This window comes from Scleropages formosus, chromosome 21, assembly GCF_900964775.1.
Source record: "Scleropages formosus chromosome 21, fSclFor1.1, whole genome shotgun sequence".
Lineage (NCBI taxonomy): Eukaryota > Metazoa > Chordata > Actinopteri > Osteoglossiformes > Osteoglossidae > Scleropages > Scleropages formosus.
The window spans coordinates 4303767-4326236 of NC_041826.1; the positions used below are offsets into that span (position 1 = coordinate 4303767).

Sequence of the window (22470 nt, forward strand, 5' to 3'; positions counted from 1 at the left end):
TGAGCCCTACAAGCAGTACCTCCATTGACCACTGGGTCCCACTCAGGGTTACCTGGCTGAGACTAGCACACCTGGTCTCTATGAACTAATGAGCCACTCAGTCAATAATTAGCTCTATGAAAAGGAAGAAGGTGCAGTGAGGAATTGTGGATCCTTGGTCGGTGTCGGTGTCGGTGTCGGTGTCGGTGTCGGTGTCGGTGTCGGTGTCGGTGTCGGTGTCGGTGTCGGTGTCGGTCTTGGGATGAGACCAAATGCCAGGCTGGTATATTTTATTCTGTGTGCCTGCCTTTTGTTGCAAGTGCCTGTTCTTTTGTATTCCTAAAATAAAATAATTTCCATGACTCCAAATTGCTGCATTATCCAACTTTTGTGTTCATTGGATGTTAAATTCCCCAGTTTCCTTGTTTCCAAGTCCCCCTGGTCATATATCTTTAGGCTCCAGAGTGTTGCTATTCAGCAGTCATAGGATCAACACAGCACCTGTCCAAACTGTCACTACACCAGGCACTTGTAAATAAACTTTGCACCTGCATTCACCCAAATTCGAGTCTGTCTGTTGTGAGACTGAGACAGACTAACCCAAACCCAATAAAAAATGTTAATCTAAAATATGTTTAGTTAATAGTGATGTTTAGTTTAAAGTTATATAAATAAAAACTTAATACATTTTGTTCATTTCAGATTTAAAATATCAACGTCATGGCTGCAGAGCTGGATTATATTCCTTAGCTTTCTTTGTCTGTCTTTTCTTCTACTTTTTTCATTGACCCTCTGTGGTGGGTCTGGGGTTCGAGTCCTGTTTGGGGTGCCTTGCGATGGACTGGTGTCCCATCCTGGGTGTGTTCCCTCCTCCTCCAGCCTTACGCCCTGTGTTGCCAGGTTAGGCTTTTGGTTCTCCGTGACCTCGCTCGGGACAAGCGGTTTCAGGCAGTGTGTCAATATAAGGTGAGCCCCTCTGCCATTGTGATAGTTAAGCTTAGTGAATACTTCACACATTAAACTGAGGACCATGGGGTTTCATTCAGCATAAAATGGAAACGTAAAAGAAAGAATTAGTCCACTTTAATTTTGTGTGAGTGGGGTGCGGTGGCGCAGGGGGGCAGTTGGTTGGATCAGGTCCTGCTCTCCGGTGGGTCTGGGGTTCAACTCCCCCTTGGGGTGCCTTGCGATGGACTCTTATCCCATCCTGGTTGTGTCCCCTCCCCTCTCCAGACTTTCGCCCTGTGTTGCTGGGTTAGGCTCTGGCTCCCCGCAACCCTGTATGGGACAAGCGGTTCAGGCAATGTATATGTGTAATTTTCTGTGCCATCAGGCATTCATTCATTTCATTCTGTCAGCTTCTGCATAAACTCTTTTTTTTCTTTTCAAAAATTACAAGGAAAGGAATAATCATTTTAAAAAAATCACTGAAGAGATAACTTCATTATTGTCAGCTGGCTGCATTAAGGAGGAGGTTGTTCTTGTAGCCTGAGCTGCTGCCTGAACTGCTGCCTCTAAAAGACGAAAAACAAGCCATGAGCTGCTGGCAAAACTGCTCCAACTGCAGTTTACTACTTTGATTGATGGTAGCTCTTAAGTGGAGGCTGCTCTTGTTAGAACGATTACCATCAGGTGCTGGAATTCATCTTGCAAGAAAACAGCTCAGATTAACTCTGAGTAACTGCCCGTCACTACCCTCATCCATATCTCCATACCAACTGATCAAATGCAGAACAAAATAAGGTCTATATGCAAATTAAGTATTCTAACATGTTTATTGTAATTAAAAAGAAATTATGAAATATAAACCGTAATTCTGTAGTTCAATGAGTATTCATTTGTTGAAGATTTCTGTAATCCTCGGTTTCTTAACATTCCCAAGCTGCTGTAAACCATCATACTCAGTGTGAGGTCCTGAAAGTAGGGTTTATTTTTATTGTCTATTTATTTCATTTTTTTTTTTTCTAGTTCATCTGGAAATTTCCTTCTCAGAGTGAAGAGAATGGCAAACAGAAAGACACATTGAAATATTACAGTACAGAAATGGTTTGATTGCATTTGACAAGGACATCAGTAAACAATTTTATTTAGCCTTTGCTGTAAGGACCCAAAAAAATCACATCATATTTCATGTTTATGTACTGATTAGTAAGTGAAATACCTGAGGATTGAAAAAAAAAAAGATACTCCAAAATGTTTCAGTACATTTAGTGGTTTATATGGGCAATTGTCTGGAACTGTGTTCTTTCAAAATAGTCTCAATACCTGATATGTTTGAGAATGTTTGCTTTAATTGCATGGAATGGATATGAACTTTTGTACTGTACTCTTATTTAATTCAACACTGTCAAGGTCGATACCGATAATGACATTTGAGAAATAAATATATAATGATAAAAGCAGTGATGATAAATGATTGCACTCTAGGAGCTCCATTGAGCATCTAAAGACACCTTCTAATTATCGAAGCAAGCAGATGTGATTCACTGTGTGAAATAGCAAGGCTGTTATTGAAGCTTTTATATTTGACCCTTTTCGATACGCAAACACTGAGTCCTATTGTTCCACCTCCCTGTTAACTACATTTTTTGTGCATTGTGTCAAACCTCAGAATTAATATCATAAGTAATTCCATGAGTAATTCTTCTTTTTAGAGTTCTCTATATATTTCAGTATGATGCCCCCTTGTCACTCTACCGGAAAGAGACAGTGTGACATGGCCAACAGTTTTGTGATGTGTCCTATATATGAGTACTGGACCCCTCATGACATTGCTGTTGTTCAAGAAGCATGAGATTTTTTCAGCGTTTTAAAAAAATCTAATCAATAACAGTGCCAAGCCCACACCTCCGGGCCAACACGGAACACCTGGGACGCAACGCAGACTACAGCATAAAAGGCTGCGTCAGACCACCAGCTGATGCGGAACCTTGATCTGTCTCCTCTTTAGCGGCCTTCTCCAGCCATTTCCTGTTCCCGAACGCCTTCCCCGAACCCATCCCTTGTTCCCCCGATCTACTGCCTCTTTCTGATCATCGACCTCTTGCCTGTGTCCTGACCTCGCCTTTTGGATCCTCCCTGTTACGACGTTCACACCTCGAAGACCCTTTGTCCGTCCTCTGACCTCCTCTCTTGGATTTCCCCGAAGACACCACCACGATTACCGCTCTGCACTTGGGTCCGCCGCTTCCCTCAGACCCGACCATGACAAACAGTGTAAGAACCTGTCAGCTGCCATTAGTAAAGTCCTCTGTATAATAGCAATTTCTTTATCTCACATCTAGATATTATTTTCCATTAGTTATCTTTATTCTTTTGTAATAAACATATTTATGTTTTGTGTTATATCTGAAGTATTGAAAAAATGGAAATAAAATAAATGTTACAAAATTCTTAGTTATATGGTTCCTTATAGAAACATACAGTATCATATGTAATTCCTCCAAGTGCATCTGGTAAGAACAGCTGTTAGTGTAGTGGTTGGAGCTACTGCCTGTGGACCCAAAAATTGTAGGTTCCATTCCCACCTCTTGCTGTAGTACCCTTAAGCAAGGTATTTGCCCTAAGTTGCTCCAGGAAAAATTACCCAGCTGTACAAATAGATAAATAATTGTAGGTACCTTAACACTGTAAGTCGCTTTGGAGGAAAGTGTCAGATAAATGTAAATATCTCTCAAGTTCTTCACCGTTAGACCAGTGTCCTGATAAATATAACAATGTGGCAGAAGTTGAATGAGTTTGACAGGGCTGGAGATTAAGCCAATGTCACAGCAAACACAACCTGATCAACCTCCTAGCATGACAAAGGATTAGCTTACCAATTGAAAGAATGAAGTTGCCACCACAGGAAAGGTATCAAAATTTTTTTCAATGTTGCAGACCATGACATCCTGTCTCTGTGGACTTGTTCAGTTTCCACAGTTCACATTCTGTGGTACCAAAAACTATTTCTCTGTAGATTTTCCCCAGAAAATTCCAGGGGACATTTATTTATTTATTTAATATTATGCTTCTCGATGTGTGCAGAATGTGAAATATTAGTCTTGCTTAAAGGGTTTATCTAGGGGGTGCGGTGGTGCAGCGGGTTTCGCTGAGTCCTGCTCTCTGGCGGGCCTGGGGGTCGAGTCCCGCTTGGGGTGCCTTGTGACAGACTGGTGTCCCCCCCCCCCCCCAGCCTTACGCCCTGTGTTTCCAGGTTAGGCTCCTGCTCACCGCAACCCCGCTTGGGACAGGTAGTTTCAGACTGTGTGTGTGTGTGTGTATGTATGTATGTATATAGTATTGTAGTATTGTGTTTGATTCAAATGGGGAAAAAGAGACAGAGAAAAGGGAATGGACTATTGTTAGAGCCCGCCCTTGAGTTCTTCAAGGAAATTCTGAAACAAATTTACGGCTGTCAGGGTATCTTAAGCAGTGACATTTCTCACATCTACTAACGTGTTTGCAGGAAGAAATGTCAAAAGGAACAACATATTTATTATGTTCTTATTTCTAGTGATGTAAATTACAGACATGCATTTTCAGTTAGTGATGCTCTTTTTCATGATAGTCATCCTTTAGCATTCAGTCATCAGACATCTAATCCTCATGGAAGAGTTTTTTTTTTTTTTTATATAATCTTTATTCATTTTTTTCTGACACTTCTTGCCAAACCAGTTTACAATGTTAAACCACCCACAGCTGTTTATGTATCTGGATAATTTTACTGGAGCAGTTTTGAGTGCGTACCTTGCTTTAGGTACTACAGCAGGAGGTGGGATTTGAGTCTGCAACTTTCAGATCCAAAGGCAGCAGCTCTAACCACTGCTATCAGCTGCCCCAGGTGTTTCTGACTTGCATGTGAGTGGTTTTATCTGAGGGTAAAAATGACGTAGGTTTACTGGGCAGAAGTTAAATTTATCCTTTGTCAAATATAAAAGAGTTTTGCAGAAACTGTTCATGTAACCCAATATTTCACCCATGAAATATTTCATATGGCTAGTTGTGATGCCCTGATCTGATGTAATAACCTTTATTAAACTTACATCTTTGTCTAAGGCAACTTGCAATGTTAAATGACTCTATCCTGATTTACTCTTTTCGAATATCCTTACTGGAGAAATTCACATTAGTACCTTGATCAAGGGCTCTACAGCAGGAGTGGGTTTTGACCTCGCCTGGTATCTTCAAATTACAAGGTGCCAGTCCTTTACCATTGTGTTACCTGTTGCATTGTACGGTCATAATTATTTATTATCAGAAACAAAACATCTGTTGTGAGGTGAATGTCACTTTATTTTAATACAAAACATAAAACATTGAGTTTCATTTCCTTTTTAAAACCTAGCTGGAGAATTTGGCATTACTTAAAATAACAAGTTTCAATGACTCCCAGGAATATAGTTCAGTATGAAAAGAGTTAGCAATAGGCAGATGGAGCTGTGGGAGGAAACCAGAGTACTCAGAGGAAACACATAAAAAATAATAGATAAATGGTGGGAACAGGAGAATGGGGGGGGGGGGGGGGGGGGGGACTATGCAGATCTAATTCTGAGCATGTTGTTTTTAAGATGGATTTAAAAGTTTCCATAGCAGTTCTGATATACAGAGCATGGTTTTGAATTGGATTTCCTCCACATTTAAAAGACAATGCTGATAAAAAGAAACTTTTTGTGGCTCAGAACACATTTAAAAATTTTCCCATGTAAATTCATGATAATGAAGAGCTATATGTGTATGTATTTATTTATTTGTGAGAATTCATTTTGCAGGCAGATCTGCAGATTGTCACTTACAATTGTTATGCAAGGTAAGGATGTACTTCTGTGTGTACTGTGTACAGTATGTGCTTTTGGCTTCAAGCCCACCATAGGAATCAAACCTGCTGTAAAATAGAGGGTGAAACAGCAGCCACTACCTACACATAGTGATTTGAGGGTGAGAACAAGGTGGAAGCTATAATCCACTACAAGAAGAATAGGAAGTGAAAGTAGGGATGGATGGTAGTGTGGTGATTAAAACTTCTGCCTTTAGACCCAAAGGTTGCAGGTTTAAATCTTCCCTCTGGCTGTAGTACTCTTGAGCAAGGTTTTTGCTCTAATTTGCTGCAGTAAAGTTACCCAGCTGGGAGAATATTTGAAGGTAGATCAACACTGTAAGTTGCTCTGGAAAAAAAAGTGTCAGTTAAATATATTACTTATTATACTTAGGGTCAGACCACAAAGCTTAAATTACATTATTTCAGTCCATCAGCTAATAACATATGGCATCTACCAAAACAAATTAATAAAACGGCCATTCTGTTTAAATTGTGGTGGTAATAATAATAATAATAATACACATGCACTGGTCTTTATACTGAAGCACCAGTTTGATCATTTTTACTTATCTACTACTGTATTAGTTTATTTCAATGCATATATTTGATTATTGGTTATTTTTCATTGCAAACTATTCTTGTCCATAAAACTGTTCAGCCATAGCGCTGATGACATGTTTAAAATTTGTCATGCTAATAAAGCACAGTAAATTGAAAGTGAAAGGGTGAGGGAGCGAGCAGGAGGCACGGAGTGTGGAAAAAAAAAGGCGAGACAGAGGAGAAAGAGAACGACAGAGGGAGACAGACAGAGAGGCAGGATGGAAAAATAGGAGGGGCAGAAAGGGGAGGGGGGATAGAGTGATAGTGAGAGAGAGAGAGAGAGAGAGAGAGAAGGAGGGGGGGGCGCTGTGCGCCCTGGGAGCGCCGCTCGTCTTTAAGGCTCTGTGGAGGGGAGTCTCCACTATATCGTCGCTGCTGCGCGCGCGCCAGAGCGCGGACTCCTCTGGAACTAACGCCTTTGGATGCGGCGGCGTCTGGACGTATTTGCGCACAGAGTTGGGATACAAGGCGGTGTGGATAGCGGAGGGAACATGGAAGGGCCCAGCCCGTGTGGGTCGTGTGCCCTTAGTCTCACGCTGCTCGGTGCCATCAGTGTGTTCAGTGTGCTCGGTGTGTTCAGCTCCGCGCTGGCGGCCACTAACTGTAAGTAATCAGCAACCCGGCGGTGTGGAAGTGCGTCGCTCTGCGTGTGTGGAGCCGAGAGCCGCCAAGTGCGCGCCTGTGTCTGTGTGCGTGTGTGCCAAATTGCATATGTGTTCATACTGTCACTGTGTCACTGTCACTGCTCACGGTCACATTATTCTTCTCATAAGTTAGGGTTTCAACTTTAGTTTTCATTATTATTATTATTATTATTATTATTATTATTATATGATGTAACACCGTCTCCAGTTTTTTTTTTTTTTTTTAAGTTTCTGGCATTTTGTTTCCTCTGATGGATGATGCCAAAATAAGTTCTCAGGGTCAGTATATATATAATATATACACACACACACACACACACACACACACACACACACATATATATATGTATGTATTTATGCATGTATGTGTAGGAGAGTTTCTCCCGGTTCCCCTGACATCCGACAGATGCTGCTCACTTACAGAGTATTTAAAGGTCTTCCAAGGCTGTTACATTTACCGTTACAGTGCTTGGTTGTATGATCCATTAGTTGTGAGAACAGTAAACTTGCAGTGGAGTTCAAAGGCACTGCAGTGGTTACCATCGCGGGTCACGACTCAGTTGTACACCCCGGAGGTGACAGTGTGGCGCAGTGATCAGTCTTTAGCCCTGATCGGACCCCGGACCGGGAGCGTGGGAAAGGGGCTCCTATCCGTGGCACATGTTCGCAAAAGCGTCAAGGGAGTTCATTGGCACTGTGGCACAGACATCGTTCGGCTAGAAAAACAAATACAAATGAATGATTTTTAATCACCATGGCTCCTTATTATTATTATTATTATTATTATTATTATTATTATTTTTATTATTGGTAATGATGGCGATTATGATAACGATAATAATTTTTAATGTGCAATCTCTGTTGTACCGTCTGATGAGACGTCCTGAAGTTGTTGTAGGAACACACACGTGAGCGCAAGGCGAGGTCGGAGGTTCGGAGGTTCGGTTTGCCCGTCACTAGAGGTCAGTGCTCCTTCGTGTCTCCGCGCTCCTGTGAAATAGCGGAGGAACGGAACGCGTCCGCACACACAGAGAAGAGACGATCAGTGCCGCTGCATCCCTTCTCTTGACAGGCATGCATTGTTTGTACTGTCGAAGCAGCGCGTTTTGCGCACCGAACATGTTTAACACACACACACACACACACATATATATTATATGTATATATAATATATACATATATTACTTTACATGTACTGTTTTTTCATATTGAAATTTCAATACTTGAAAAGGATTTTTCCTTCTGATTTCATATGACAATCATCAGACAATTAGAAAAAAAAAAAAAAAAAAACAAAAAACTTGAAATAAATATAAATAGGTGCCAGATAATTTGTAGAAACGGATGTACACAAGTAAAACTATATGTATATGTATATACTGTATACATACATTTACTGTATATATGTATGTAACTCTTTTGTTCACTTAGTCACACTTTAGGTAACCACTTTACTTGGTCAGAGTCGAGGTGGTTTATGTCAGTAAAGCAGGGTTCACTTATGGGAGCATATGTACAGACCCAATGTAGCACAGGAAACGGTCTGTGCAATTTGGCCACTTTTCTGAGCTGCCATGTGTGTTGGGATCTCCACACAGGCACTCCACTGACACTGTGATAGACACAAGCCACACCATCAGGTGTTGGGAAGGCACCTTGTCATCTGCACCGGTTTGTTAAATGCACAGCATCTGTTCCGTCACTGCTTTGCGTGCCTTTATTTTGTAAGTGACAGGTGGTGATGGAGTGTCCTTGGAACAGTGATCATCTGGTCACTGCTTTGCCACAGGTCAGATAACTTCCAGAGACTGACTGTGTATGTATGTGTGTGTGTGTGTGTGTGTGTGTGTGTGTGTGTGTATGTATGTGTGTGTGTGTGTGTGTGTGTGTGTGTCTGTGTCTGTGTGTGTATCCCCTTGAGACAGTGAGAGTGACCAGCTGTTGAAGCATACATCCCTGCAGTGTTTGATTCTGCTGAAGGATATGGCCACTATGGATTTCTTCTATCATCTGCATTTATTTTCCTGGAACAGCTGGCAATAAGCTTCAGTACATTTGAAGAGCAGAAAGCACAGTCATGGTGTACCTGAATCCTGTATATATATATATATAATATTCTTTTTTCAATGCCACCGTCTGATGTTCATGCAGGGGAGTATTGGACAAGCACACTGCTCAGAGTGTCAGAAAAACAGGCTGCATGATATTTTCTTGAGAACAGTTCAAAAGCACATGTGATGTAATTCAAATGAAGACCATTTTCCTTGTCATTAGTATCCCGGAGTGGCAGCGGTTATCAAAGAATCAGGTGTGTTTTTGTCCTCTGGTGGTTTCTCACAATGCAAAAGATCAGAATGTTCAAAAAACATTACCTGCCTCCTAATTTTTTGTTGTTATGCATTTTAAACATAAACAAGGAAATACTCACTCATTAAATTTTATATTAATAACTTCAAATATATAATGCATAAGAGGCCGCTTTTGCATGTAAAAACCAAATTCAGCCATTACACAGCGATGACTTGAGCTATGTAACAAGACAATAGGAACAAAACTGATACTAACATAGAATAATCATTTTTTAAAACGCATAAGGACTGAATTGGTGCAATACTTGTGATTAACCTTAACAAACAAGACATATAAACAAAGAAATTCTCTTCTCACCACTGATTCCAAACAGTTTAGCATATTGGTGCTGAAAAGCACTTAAACACTATGTAGCTCTACCTATACAACTGGTCAACAAAGAAAACTCATTAAAATCTAAATGGGAAAAATTAAGGAAAACTGAATTATTTCTTTTTTTTTAAGGGGACAACTGGAAATAATAGGTGCTAAATAATTTCTGCTGTCCTCAGCACCAGTTTTAGAATATCCAGCTGGTTTTTCTTCTTCTGAATGAACTCATGCAACATTGCCCTTGAATGAAGACCTCAGCTGCAGAAGGTCCCACCACACATGCTCCTGTAACTGAACTACTGGATAAGGGATGTTATTAGAACTAGAAGGGAGCGCCCACAGTCAGTGATCAACACTGACCAGAGACAAAGAAGAGCATTGTAGTGGAGTTCATAGTTGAGATGCCAATTTGCTTGCCATTGCTTAGTTCTGGAGCTCTTTGTCACCATAGTCTTTTGCATCATAATCAGAGCCTCTCCAGTACAATTCCATAGTATTAGAAAAAGAGAAGGTGGCTGGGAGAAGTTCTGACGATGCTTGGTATCTCCACATATCTCTAAAACCAATCCTTATCATTTTCTTTTCTGATGTTTGCCTGAAATCTGACCGCAGTTCCAGCTGAAGGGTACCATGTGACTTGAGCTTTTCCTTAGTCCTTGGGCAGCATTGCAACAGAAGCCTCATTTTGTATTCATGATCTCCAGATTTGCTCCCAGTAATTGAGAATGACAAGTAAACAGTTATGAAAGCAGCAGATTCACCTGAAGGACGCACAAAATGGATGTTCTTTCGTTTACAGCGCAAAAATAAAGCCGAAAATCCATTTCAGCAACTGTGTGCTGTCAGTGCAGGTTGAGGAAGAAAATGCAGCATACAGCCGCACATCCTCTGTGGCTCAGAATCACATAATCAAGTGTATCCCTCTCACGTCGGTTTTCCAACAAAGTAACTCTGTTAGGCCTTTGTGGATTTCCATAATCTGAAAACCCCTTAAGGTTTTATTTCTAATTTTTGTGTGTGTATATAAATAGAGGGGCATGCGGTGGCACAGCGGGTTTAATGGGTCCTGCTGTCTGGTGGGTCTGGGGTTTGAGTCCCACTTGGGGTGCCCTGCGATGGACTGGCATCCCCCGTCAGCCTTGCACCCTGTGTTGCCGGGTTAGGCTCCGGTTTGCCGCAACCCTGATTGGGACAAACGGTTTCAGGCAGTGTGTGTGTGTGTGTGTGTGTGTGTATAAATATATTATATATTATCAACTATATATGTGGAGAGATAGCGAGAAACAGAGCAACACACAAAACAGAACTGAGATCTGCCTATGCAAAGTTCTTATTAGCATTGTGTATAGTATAATGACAAAATGTGTAAAATTAATATTGGCCATGTATTAATTACATTTCCTGGAGCTAATATTTCTGCTGAAATGTTTGCTTGGCCTAATAATTTGAGTATCCTGACCAGAATGGAACCAGTATCCAACAATCATAAATCTGTTTTTTTCCAGAGCATCAAGTGAAAAAGGTACCCTACTGAGAATGAACGTGAAATTACAATTTTATGCTTTCCTTAGGGAAGGAGAAAGGGAAAGTTTCATATGAGAAGCTCGTTTTGAAAGAGGAATTCATTCTGATGCATGTGGCTGGCAAAAAAGTGTGTGTGTATTTTGTACATATTTCCATGATTATGGTGTTAAAATAAATTTTAAGGTAAGGAAAACATCAGAGTACACTTCTTGCATAGAAGAACTCATTGTACAGAGAGTATAAAAAAGTTAAAAATATTAGAAGTAATTTCATTGTAATCGGTATCCACTGAGTTCCATTATAATCAATAATATTAGTTGTTTCAATGGCATAACTGTGATGTGTTAATGCAGTCATTGGAGATATGTATACAGTAACAGAATAGCACCTACATCATGCTTCCCTCGGCTGGGGGCTGTAAGGAACTGACATGATGCAGACAGTGCTGTACTTTTCCTGTTGGCAGTTTTGTTCTGGAGCCCTTGTGAGCAGAGTAATAGCCCTTACTGATTTCCAACACACATTTTACATCTGTATTTGTTAATTTATCAGACAGTGTTATATCAAAAGCTTTGTCAGTGGCATAATTTGCAGCTTGGCATGGAATAACACAGGTGAGCAATTTAGCGAAAGCAATTTAACAGCTTTTTCATACTGAAACTGAAATTCTTTACAGTGCTTCCATTAACAGCACACAATTCATTTATATTAGAACTCTTCATGCAAAGTTCAGAGGAGGTGTAATAATGTAAAATATGCAAAGAAAAATGAATGAAGTACAGCAGTGAAGCTATTAAGAGGTGAATATATTGAAAGAAGAAAAAGCTGACTGAAGCCCAAACTCCCTTTTCGGCGGTGAAGAGTTCATTACGGTCAGTTGACTGGGTTTTTATTGGTTATATGACTAGGTTTCCTGGGATCGGAATTGTGTAACCCAGCTCTGAAAAGTAATTACTGAAAATGCATTATTCACATGACCTGACAAAGAATTAACATAAGGACCAATTTTATGATGACCCTAGTATGTCGTGCAAAATAAAGGTGTTACTGTTACAACTTGTATATGAAAATCCTCATCTGACTACTGTACACATCTTTGAAATTACATAAAATTACTCAAACTTTATCTTCAACTTGATTCTTGATTTCATCTCTGATATCCAATGCTTCAAATAATAATAATAATAATAATAATAATAATAATAATAATAATAATTTCAAAATGCAACCCCCAGGCTTTTCATTGGTATGATCGTGTTTTTGTGAAATGTTTCCCATGGTTGTCTTTTACATAAAGCCAGTGGAAAGACTGAATCACTGAAATAAAATATGTCTCATAACCTGAAAATGAACACGTTGAGATAATCTTGTAGGCCACAACAGGGCTCTGTGTGTGTGTGTGTGTGTGTGTGTTGCTCGTGTGTGTTGCTCGTGTGCAGTACTTCTAGAGCTGTACCCACAAAGCTACTTGTGTAGGTTGAGAATTATTTAGTTCAGCAGTTCAGCCAATGTTATATAACACATATCGAATTTGCAGTAAATGGGGGAATGCTTAAAACCTGATCATCTTTTGCTCATCTTCTTGTCTGTTACAGAAGTACAGTAACACCATTATATATTATGGCTGAAATGTTAATCTATTTAGACTTTGAATAGTAAGTATGTATTAATAAAATAGTGATGATTAATAGATCCAAATAAATCTCCATCACTCTGAAAGATAAGCAATTAGAAAAATCAGTTTTGCTAAAAACTATGCAGAACATTGAAAACAGCTGAAGAAATACAATGAGTTGGATTAGAGAGCTTCCCTTTCCCTCAGCGGTTTTGTCGATGTAGTGAATAAACAAGAAGGCCTCACAGGGTGAACATGGCAAGTGTTTCCAGGCTCTCATGCATTGATGACACTCAACATATTTGTTTGAATGCTGTAAACAGACAGCGACCGCCTGTGAAAACTCATGGCTGAAGGTCGAGAAGCATCCTCACTGTTAAATATTGGACTCCTTAAGACAAGAACAGTCCTTTTTGCATTTACGGGGTGATGCAAAAGTATTCATATTCTCTCAGTTAACCAAATAACAAATGGTGTATTGAAATTTTATTCTTTGCGATATCATTTTTGGATACCAAACTATTCTATCCAGTTTCAATGACCACTTGCCCTTAGCAGGGTCGGAAACACTGTGGACAAGGCTGAGATGGGACACTAGTCCATTGCAAGGCACCCACTCACCCATTAACCCTATGAGTCATTTAGAGTCACTTATTCATCTGAACTGTGTCTTTGGACCGTGGGAAGAAAGCCAATCACACAGAGGACACCCACGGAAACACGAGGACATCATGTAAACTCTACATAGGTTCAGCAAGAATCATAACCACCTCCTCTTGCACCACCCAGGTGTTGAGAAGTGGCAATGCTACTTGGTGCGCCACCATGATGCCCGACCAAAATAATGAAAACAGCAATTTTGTGGGTGTTTTTTGAGGAAGGCAGGCTTTTATTAGTTTACTGTATATAACTGAGCAGTTAATAGCATGAGTTCTCTTGGGGCTCAAATTACCAACCTTCGTTGTCACAAGTCCATATCACCAGCTGTCTGCCCAGTAACAAACTTCCAAATAGACCATTTTTTTTTTGCTTTTGACTGCAATGGACTGGCATCCCGATCAGGGTGTACCCCCCTCTGCCTTGTGCCTAGTGATTCTGAGATAGGCTAAAGACCTCTGTGGTCCTGACCAGGGCAAGATGTTGCTGTAAATGGATGGATGGATGGATTTTTGCTTTTGAGTTCTAAGACAATGAGCACATAACAAAAACACCTTGATTATCTTTATCATATATACACACATCCATTTCCAGCGATTTCAGCAAGTCAGCATTTGCCTGCTTTCACCAGAGCAGTCTTGAAATTGTGCAAACTTTTCAGAACAGAGCTTTCACATGTGAACATCTGCAGCACTGGCAATAAAGAGAATATTTATTGTGAAGGCCATCTGTCCTTAATAGGGCTGGTGTATAAACTCAAGTAGGATAGTGGTGGTTACTGCTCATATCATAGTGATTGCGGGTCAGATTCCTTTGGGAACATAGCTTGGCACGAGTCTACATGATATGCAAACAGCAACACAAATGGGTCTGACTATTGGTAAGTCACTTTTGGTTATAACTCATGCTGGCTAATTACATAAATACTCTAGCATTCTGCAATATGGGTTTGGAATGGGGCAAAGAAGGGCAGATAGACACCCTTCATTGCAAATGTCTATTGGAACACTGGCACACAGAGAGAGGTACAGGCATGAACCCAAGGAAATGATGCTCCCAGTCCAAGGACCCCTTTTCCTCAAAGACCTGCACCTCAAGCCACACACACACACACACACACACACACACACACACACACTGTTTACAGCCACTTGTCCCAAGCGGGGTCACGGCAAACCAGAGCCTAACCCGGCAACACAGGGCACAAGGATGGAATGGGAGGGGACACACGCAGGACAGGATGCCAGGACTTGAACCCTAGACCCACCACAGAGCAGGCCCCAGCCAAACCCACTGCACCACCACACCCCCTCACACCTCAAGCCACCCTTTTTTTTTCCCCCACCTTCCCAGTCTGCTTAGCACCTCTCAGAATTTTTTTCCTCTTCAAACTGGCCAACAGACCCTCACCCCCTTATATTCCCTGTGAGCCCCCACAGCGGTTGAACAACTAATTCACATTTTACCCACAATTTTCAGCTATTAAGAATAAACCCATTTTTTCTTGCTCCAACATGACACTCCCAAGTAACACAGGTTGCTGCAATATAACTTTCTCTCTATAGCATTCATCGGAATCTATACAATTTTCAAGCTCAGTTGCTGATTGTATTAGACTGGGATTGTGTGTTTGAACAATATATATAATGTATTTTCCATCTTAGAGTCTGTTGGAGTGCCCGTAGTTGATGTCGAGTAAGGATGTTAAGCCCCTTCCCCACTTGTTTGGACACTTTTGGACTAAAGAGAGGAAGAGGTCAGGTGGTGGTGGGTTTTTAAAAAGCATGGGTGTGAAGGTTGCTGGGCCTGCATATACTGATTATATATAATATTGATTGGCAGTTGCTCATGGCCAGGGGTTTGCCCTAATATTTTCCTTCCAAATTTTACTTTTTACAAAACTCCAATACGTGTTTAGACAGAGCCAGCCATTTAAATAGGCCCTGCGTAGAGTGCTGTAAAACCATAATGCAAGCATTGTTGGTTATCCATTGAAAATCAGGCTGCAATGTTAGTCTTTAAGAGTATTATTCTATTTATTATTTTTTGCAGACATAACTCATTGAACATTACTGAGTACAACAGGTATACTGATTCATCCAGCATCCAGCATCCACCTGACATTGTGCTGATGCCTTTGAAGAGACGGCATGGCAAGTAGAGTTAGAGTTTCAGAGTTGCAACAGGACTTTTTCATTCACCTGTAGGTGTCATTAAAAAATAGATATATTTTGTTTTGCTTAAATAAATAGGCTTTGTCATTCATTCAGTGACACAAGAGCAGAGAACCAAGCATCAGCATCAGGGTTAGTTTGAAGTAAAATAAAATAAAATGAAATAAAATAAAAGGAAAGGAAAGGAAATAAAAACAGCACACCATGGTTTCCTGAGATTTCTGCAGACTACATAATGTCCTCAGTCAAAGCCAGGAGGAATACAGCTATCCACCAAATAATTTATCATCTTCTTATTGATTTAAAGGAAGTGTCATTGTAGGTGCACATCAATCTCTGAACAGGAAAGCAGCAGAAATAGGTTCATGTTTTAGCCATAAATCAGAGTTTGGACCTAGATAGAAATCTGTTAAGCAGGCAAATCACAATGAAGTGGACAGAAGCTGGCCTTTTACCTGTTTGTAAAGCATGCGTTCCTATGTCATTCCAGATCATACTGTGAAAGTGCCATGAGAAATTCTGAGGTATGGGAACCTGTTCTCTTCCTCTAAATGCTGTTCAGTATTTAAAACCCCGTCTTCCTCTGCTAGAACTGTTATAAGTCTTTTTGTGTAACAAACTCTTGTGTCAATATGAGAATTTTAGTTCTTTCAGTCTATCTCTATTTAAGATAAACTTCTTCATTCTTCATTTAATAAGCACTATTCATTTGGACTCATCTCGGTTTTAACCCAATAGTGCATGTTGCATAGAGTTAATTGTTAGTGTTCTTCAAAGCTGAACTTTTTTTTTTTTTTTTTAATAAACAGAGAGGTAAAGTGTGGCAGGGAGGCTCATAAAACGGAATACAAAGGACATAGGTGATAAAAATGTGTGAGGTGAAATGACATGACATATTTTGCTTGCAGAAAGTGCTTTAGAGAACAGGACTATGTGCCGTTTATAGAGTCCTTTGGAAAGTGACATGCATTTTTAATAAGCTAACGCTCCCATTTTTATTTATGTGTGCTTGTTCTGTGCCACATTTCATTTTTCTTGTCGGCATTTCCCTTTGCTTAGAACACATTGTGAATTCCTTATTGACCCTGACTCTTACATTGAGAAAAGCTTGTTTCCAGATTTGGAGCAACGACACGTGTTGACCACAGCTTTAAAGTGTTTTGGCTCCATTGGAAGAAAGAAGGCTCGATGATTTCAGTGTCCACACATAGCAACAGCATTCATAATTTCACAGCTAATCTGGTCTCGCTGAAATCTAATTGGGGCCTGTCAAATTAAAAAAAAAAAAGGGAATTTACAGCACCATATCAACACGGACGCACATTACTGTTCTGAGCTCTGCATCATTTCCTGTATTTGCTTTCAGGAGTTACACGGAGAAGCGCTCTGTCTCCTAATCATAACATCAATATGCACTTCCCAGAAATCAATCTGTGCTGGTTGCTAATTGGCTGCTGGCGCTGTGGCCAGGGGCCGAGATGAACAATCACGCGCCGCAGCTCCTTAATCTGCGTTGCGTATCTGTTTCGCCTCTATTGATTTTGCCAAGGACACTGGATGATCCCCATGTACACGGTTCCCTTGTTCTCCAAGGACATGCAGCTATCATCAGACACTGAAATCTCCCAACTCCCAGAAGGCTCTCAGAGTACACATTGTTCACAATATTACTCATCTCCATATAATTAAAACTTTTTTGTTAATTCCATCCATCCATACAATTTCAATAACTGTGTGACTGTCTTGAGGGTCACGGTGTGATAATTTTATTCTGATTTTAATTTGAAACTTTTTTTTCATTACATCATCACTTAACAGTGAAATCGTTATCATTAAAAAGAGGTAAATATGTAAAACAATTTTATATTCCTGTAGAAAAAAAACACTATATTTATGATGATCACTTTCAAATTGATTTTGCACAGAGTTCAGAAATGGAGCCCTGAAAAACACTGTACGTTGTGGCTATTTAACAGTATGGATTTTAAGCAGGCTTTCTGCCAATGGACTTCAGAAAACAGCTACTGGACCTGGGTTATATTGGAGCAGAACGCCAAGCCCTTTGAGGTTTAAAGAGTTGGATGCTGCCAGTTTTGCTGTTCATAGTATGTTGTTTCTTGAAGCACACTTCCCCAATTTTTTTGTTCAATCAGGTATCAAACTGTTCCTGCCATTTGCTCTGTGTAAGGCTCAGAGCAAGGCATGCAAAGGACCCGTAAAAGGCATCAAGCAGGAAGCTTTCACATCTCAGTTACAATAGAACATTAGACAAGTTTAAAAAACATCACTCTCTGTGGTACATATAGGACAAAATGGCTATACTTAGAATTGGTAAGAAGTATAATTGCCATGCAATAATTAATGTAGCTCTTGATTACAAAGAAGGCCGTTGACTCTCCAGGGCTTCAGATGACTTTAATTACTCATTCTCCTTCAGATAAGCAAGATTTTTTGCCATTAACAAAATAAAAGGTTTAAAAAAAGTGTAAAAAGTCAGTGGACTTGTCCAGACCCCATGGCTGTTGTAATACCACTTTTTAAACATCACTGCTTAGGGATGAATAAATGGGTGATCGTGTTAAAGATGAAAGTCCCCTTTTCTGTAACTATGACAGCATAGAAGAATATCCACCTTCAAAGGAGATCATTTCGTTTTTCTTAATAGACTTGAGCATGAAAAAAAATTAAATATTGTCAGTGTAACGCAACAGCTATAACTTGAGTACACCATAGGTAGGTAACTGCACCATACGTAAGTATGCTAAGAGCTGACTTTAGAAAAACTGTATTATAATTTTGACTTTAGGGTAAACTGTGTCTCTGTGCCCTGCCATTGTCTTTGGTCTACCGATTGATTCAAAGCCAGTGGACTCCTACTCAGCCACATTTTCCTGAATATGAAGAATGAAAACACCCACATACTGTGCACTTTGTTTCTTTCAGCAGGAAAAAAACGAGGTCTAGCAATACATTAAAAATAAGCATACACCCCTCCCACAGAATTGAAACCCATAGTACCAGTTAAAGGAGTGAAGTTTTCACCTGGGCAACCCAGGCAGCACTTGGATGGGATAAACTGGACCGAAGAGGAAAAGCAAAAGAGCCTTCATAACGTGCTGATGTAATTGCATTTTACTGAAGTGGGTGTGACATGTATATTCAAGTGGCGTGGAAGTTTACTGATCATTTTCACAAAAACATGAAAACGGCAGCCACAGAGTACTTTTTGGCAGTTTGTTTGTCAGTAAATTAATGATTGGTTTTGTACAGTAGACATAATTTAAAAAGAATATTAAATTTGTAAACAGAAATGCAACAGAGTAGGTTGTGGATATAGCTTATCAATATCTGCAGTTAGGACTTTGGCTTTAACATGTTAGAATATAAGGAGAAAGATGGGTTTTACAGCACTTTGAGTGGTAGATATAGTTACCATTATAACTCTTTCTCTCAGTATGCTTCAACACTTTCTGTAAAAAGCATAATGAAATCAAAACAAAAATGAAGAGAGTACAGAAATTAATGTCACTAAGGATGCAAACATGAGAAAACAATAAAAATGTTGTGTAAACACAAGCTGAGACAACGTCTGTTACGAGTATTCTCAGCCTGTATTCACAGCAGTTTGTGTGATCATCTGCTGGGCCAGGTTACCCATCTGAACAGAACTGAACAACCTAAATGTCCAGACAACTGGGGTCAGTCTCTCTACCACACTATGTGGCATAAAGTCCAGATAAGTGAATGTCCGCATAGCAGTTGTCTGTATAACAGGGAAAGGTGTTCTGCGTAACACCCTTTTGAGTTGAAAGTTAATCGTCTGTAAAACCTTTTTGCTGGTAAAAAAACAATAGCCTAGTGTATAAATTATGTGTAGTACTATAAAGCTATACAAGTCTATATTTTACTGGAATTCAGTCATTTTTTGCAGCTATAAACAGCAAGACAACTCCGTCAGGTTACCACACTATGTCTTCAAGCACTACTTGCTTCCCACTGGGTTTTTCTAGCAGGTTGAGATGGAAGTCAGCATGATATCCTGTAGACTGAAGCAGCCACTGGGGGTATAGAAGAATAAGAAGAAACAATTTGAGATGCGACAGAGGGGATGAGAGGGCATAAGAACAAGGTGTGGTGTGCATTGGCTTTAGATATTGTGGACCCTGCTCTTTGGGTGTCCAATGTCATATGCAGACACTCATACTTCCTGAGGATGGGAAGTTCTTTGGCTATCCCACATCTGTCTTTAAAAATGGGATGTGAGTAAATAAAAAAAAGCAGAGGTTTACCTACTTCATCTCTGTCTGTTCTGCTGTACTCTATTTTACATTCTTCTTCTTCTTCTTCTTCTTCTTCTTCTTCTTCTTCTTATTATTATTATTATTATTATTATTATTATTATTATTATTATGTATTTTCTGCATTGTACATAGCGTTGCATCGTACGGTGACTTGCATTTTTATATGTCTTTGTATTTGTGGCTTCATAGAACGCAAGAAGAGGGTAGCAGTTCATAAAGAAAATAATAACAATAAATCCGCCTGGTTGTTTAGTGAATGCAGAATTTTATATATATATATGAATAATGAACATAGATAGATATTACATTTCTGACCTGTATATATAGCTTTTGAAACATCATCTTGATGCACTTCAGTCCCAGCAATGCGCACATTTGTTGGCCTCAGATCTGAGTTGCAGTCTCTTTAGATCAGATTAAATCTATTGCGACCTCACAGGGACTTTGTTATGTGTAACATAAACTTATAGACATTTTTATTTTCATTTTTTAATTAGACAACACATGACTAATTTGTGGTCATCGTGAACCAGGATTTGGGTTCAGTTTGGATGAAATACACTGTGAATGAAGGTAACAAATAATGGTTACAGTTGTAAAAAGTGATATTCTGCTGTGTTTTTAATTATGGTGAGTTTAGAGTAAATATAATATTTTGAACATAGTATTGTAATATCTGAAACCAAACAAAGAAAAATTGACTCACTGACATTTTTCAATTTAAAATTCAGGAAAAAAAAGAAAATTATGGTATAATTGTATAACACACAAACAAAATTTGAGTAGCAGATTTTAATTAAAATCAATTAATTGTACTAAATTAATTACAGTTATTATATAGAAAGACAATGGCAATGCTAAAAAAAACATGAGACAACACTATTTTGTTTGGGGCAATATTGTACAATGGGTGACAACTAAGTTCTCTGTGTTGGCCTGGGCTCTTGTGGATGAGTGAGAGGAATGTTGATGAGCGAGACATGAAAGTGAGATAACCTGGCCAAATTGCCACAATCAGAGACTTTAGCTTTGTGAAATGCTGAAGGGAGCATAAAGGACGTTGCCTCCTATAAGCTCTAAAGCTCAGGCCATGTCTCGTTGTTTGCCTGGAGCCCAGAACACTTTAAGCGTGGGAGCTGCTGTAAGCCCTTGGTCCTCCCAGTCCAACTGTGCACATGGGTTGGCACTTCACCCAGGGTCTTTGGTGGTTTGTACTGGCCGTCATTAAGCAGGCACTACTTGCTGTGAAAGACATGTGCTTGATAGCTGTTTGTGCCACTGGAGAATGTTTATTGTACTCTATTTATTTAGCTTTCCTTCAGTGTGACTTATAATGTTAATCCGCTTACAGTGATTTAAACATTTGTATAGGTGGGGAGTTTTTTGCTGCAGCAACTCATTGTAAGTACCTTGCTCAAGGGTACTACAGCAGGAGGTTGGATTCAAACCCGTGTCCTTCAAATGGATGGTGGCAGTTCTAATTGCTATGCTATGTTCTGTCCACGTAACACATTAACTGTACTTCTTAGCCCTTAAAAAATTGAAACAAGCACTTTTTTTGTTTGTAACTTAAGCAGATTATGCATCCAGATGCAGATTTTAGGAACTGAATTAGCCATGCTTTAACATTTTTTTTCTGAACCAGAAACAGAGGATAGAATAAAATGAGTGATTTCTCATTTCCTTGTGGGAGGCAAATTTGAAGAAATGTGATATGGGTGCTTGTATTTAAATAACACTTTCAAGTCAATACTTGAAAGCCTCAGCTGGAATACATAAAAAAGAACATCTCTGGGATTGTGTGGGAAAAGATTATTACTGCACCAGTGTGCCTCGATATCACTTGAAAGTCTTGCCCCCCTTTGAGGCTCCTATTAGTTTGAACAAATAAAAATGATAAATAATATGTCTCCTTGGGCGGAATAGACATGCTTTTCCCTTTTCTGTAATGTATTATTTGTACACACTCAGCTAAATGTTGGGGATTATTTACCTTTACAATCAAGGCAGAGTTTGCACAGAGCTCCAGCTGAGGTAATTTGCTCAGCCAATTTGACAGAATTACTCTCAAGGCCATATTGATCTGGTTTAATTACCCAACTTTTTTTATTATGAGAAACTTTTCCGCCCTCTTTGACTCCACACCCACACGGAGCATAGAATACACATGTAAGGAGAAACGAAAAGAATTTGTCATTTGTATACATGTGGAGTGAATAATACTTTGCATTCACTTCAGTACAATTAAGTTAAGTGCTTTTTTCACAGAAATTTTAAATACCTCTTAGAACATATGTGCTGTGATGCACAACTTAACCGGGTCTATGCCTAGCAAGATTGAAACAGGTTTTGACTGAGAAAGCCCCAAACCATTAACTGTACCTTTCATGTTATTAGTATTGCACAAGACAGGCCAGTGAGAAAAAGGACATCTATTATTAAAGCTCAGGGGCAAGCAAAGTTTAAATAAATCAAGCCATTCTGTTAAATAATTGGC

General features: G+C 39.6%; 1 protein-coding gene across 1 annotated transcript in view; it reads left to right on the forward strand.

Annotated features, from left to right (window-relative positions):
• Window positions 1–6712: 6712 nt before the first annotated feature.
• Window positions 6713–22470, forward strand: part of LOC108924280 (contactin-associated protein-like 5) — a 96417-nt gene continuing 80659 nt past the window's right edge. Inside the window, exon 1 of the mRNA XM_018735549.2 lies at window positions 6713–6979. Coding sequence (XP_018591065.2) covers window positions 6799–6979 — 181 coding nt within the window. The 5' untranslated portion in view covers window positions 6713–6798. The remainder of the gene's footprint in view (window positions 6980–22470) is intronic.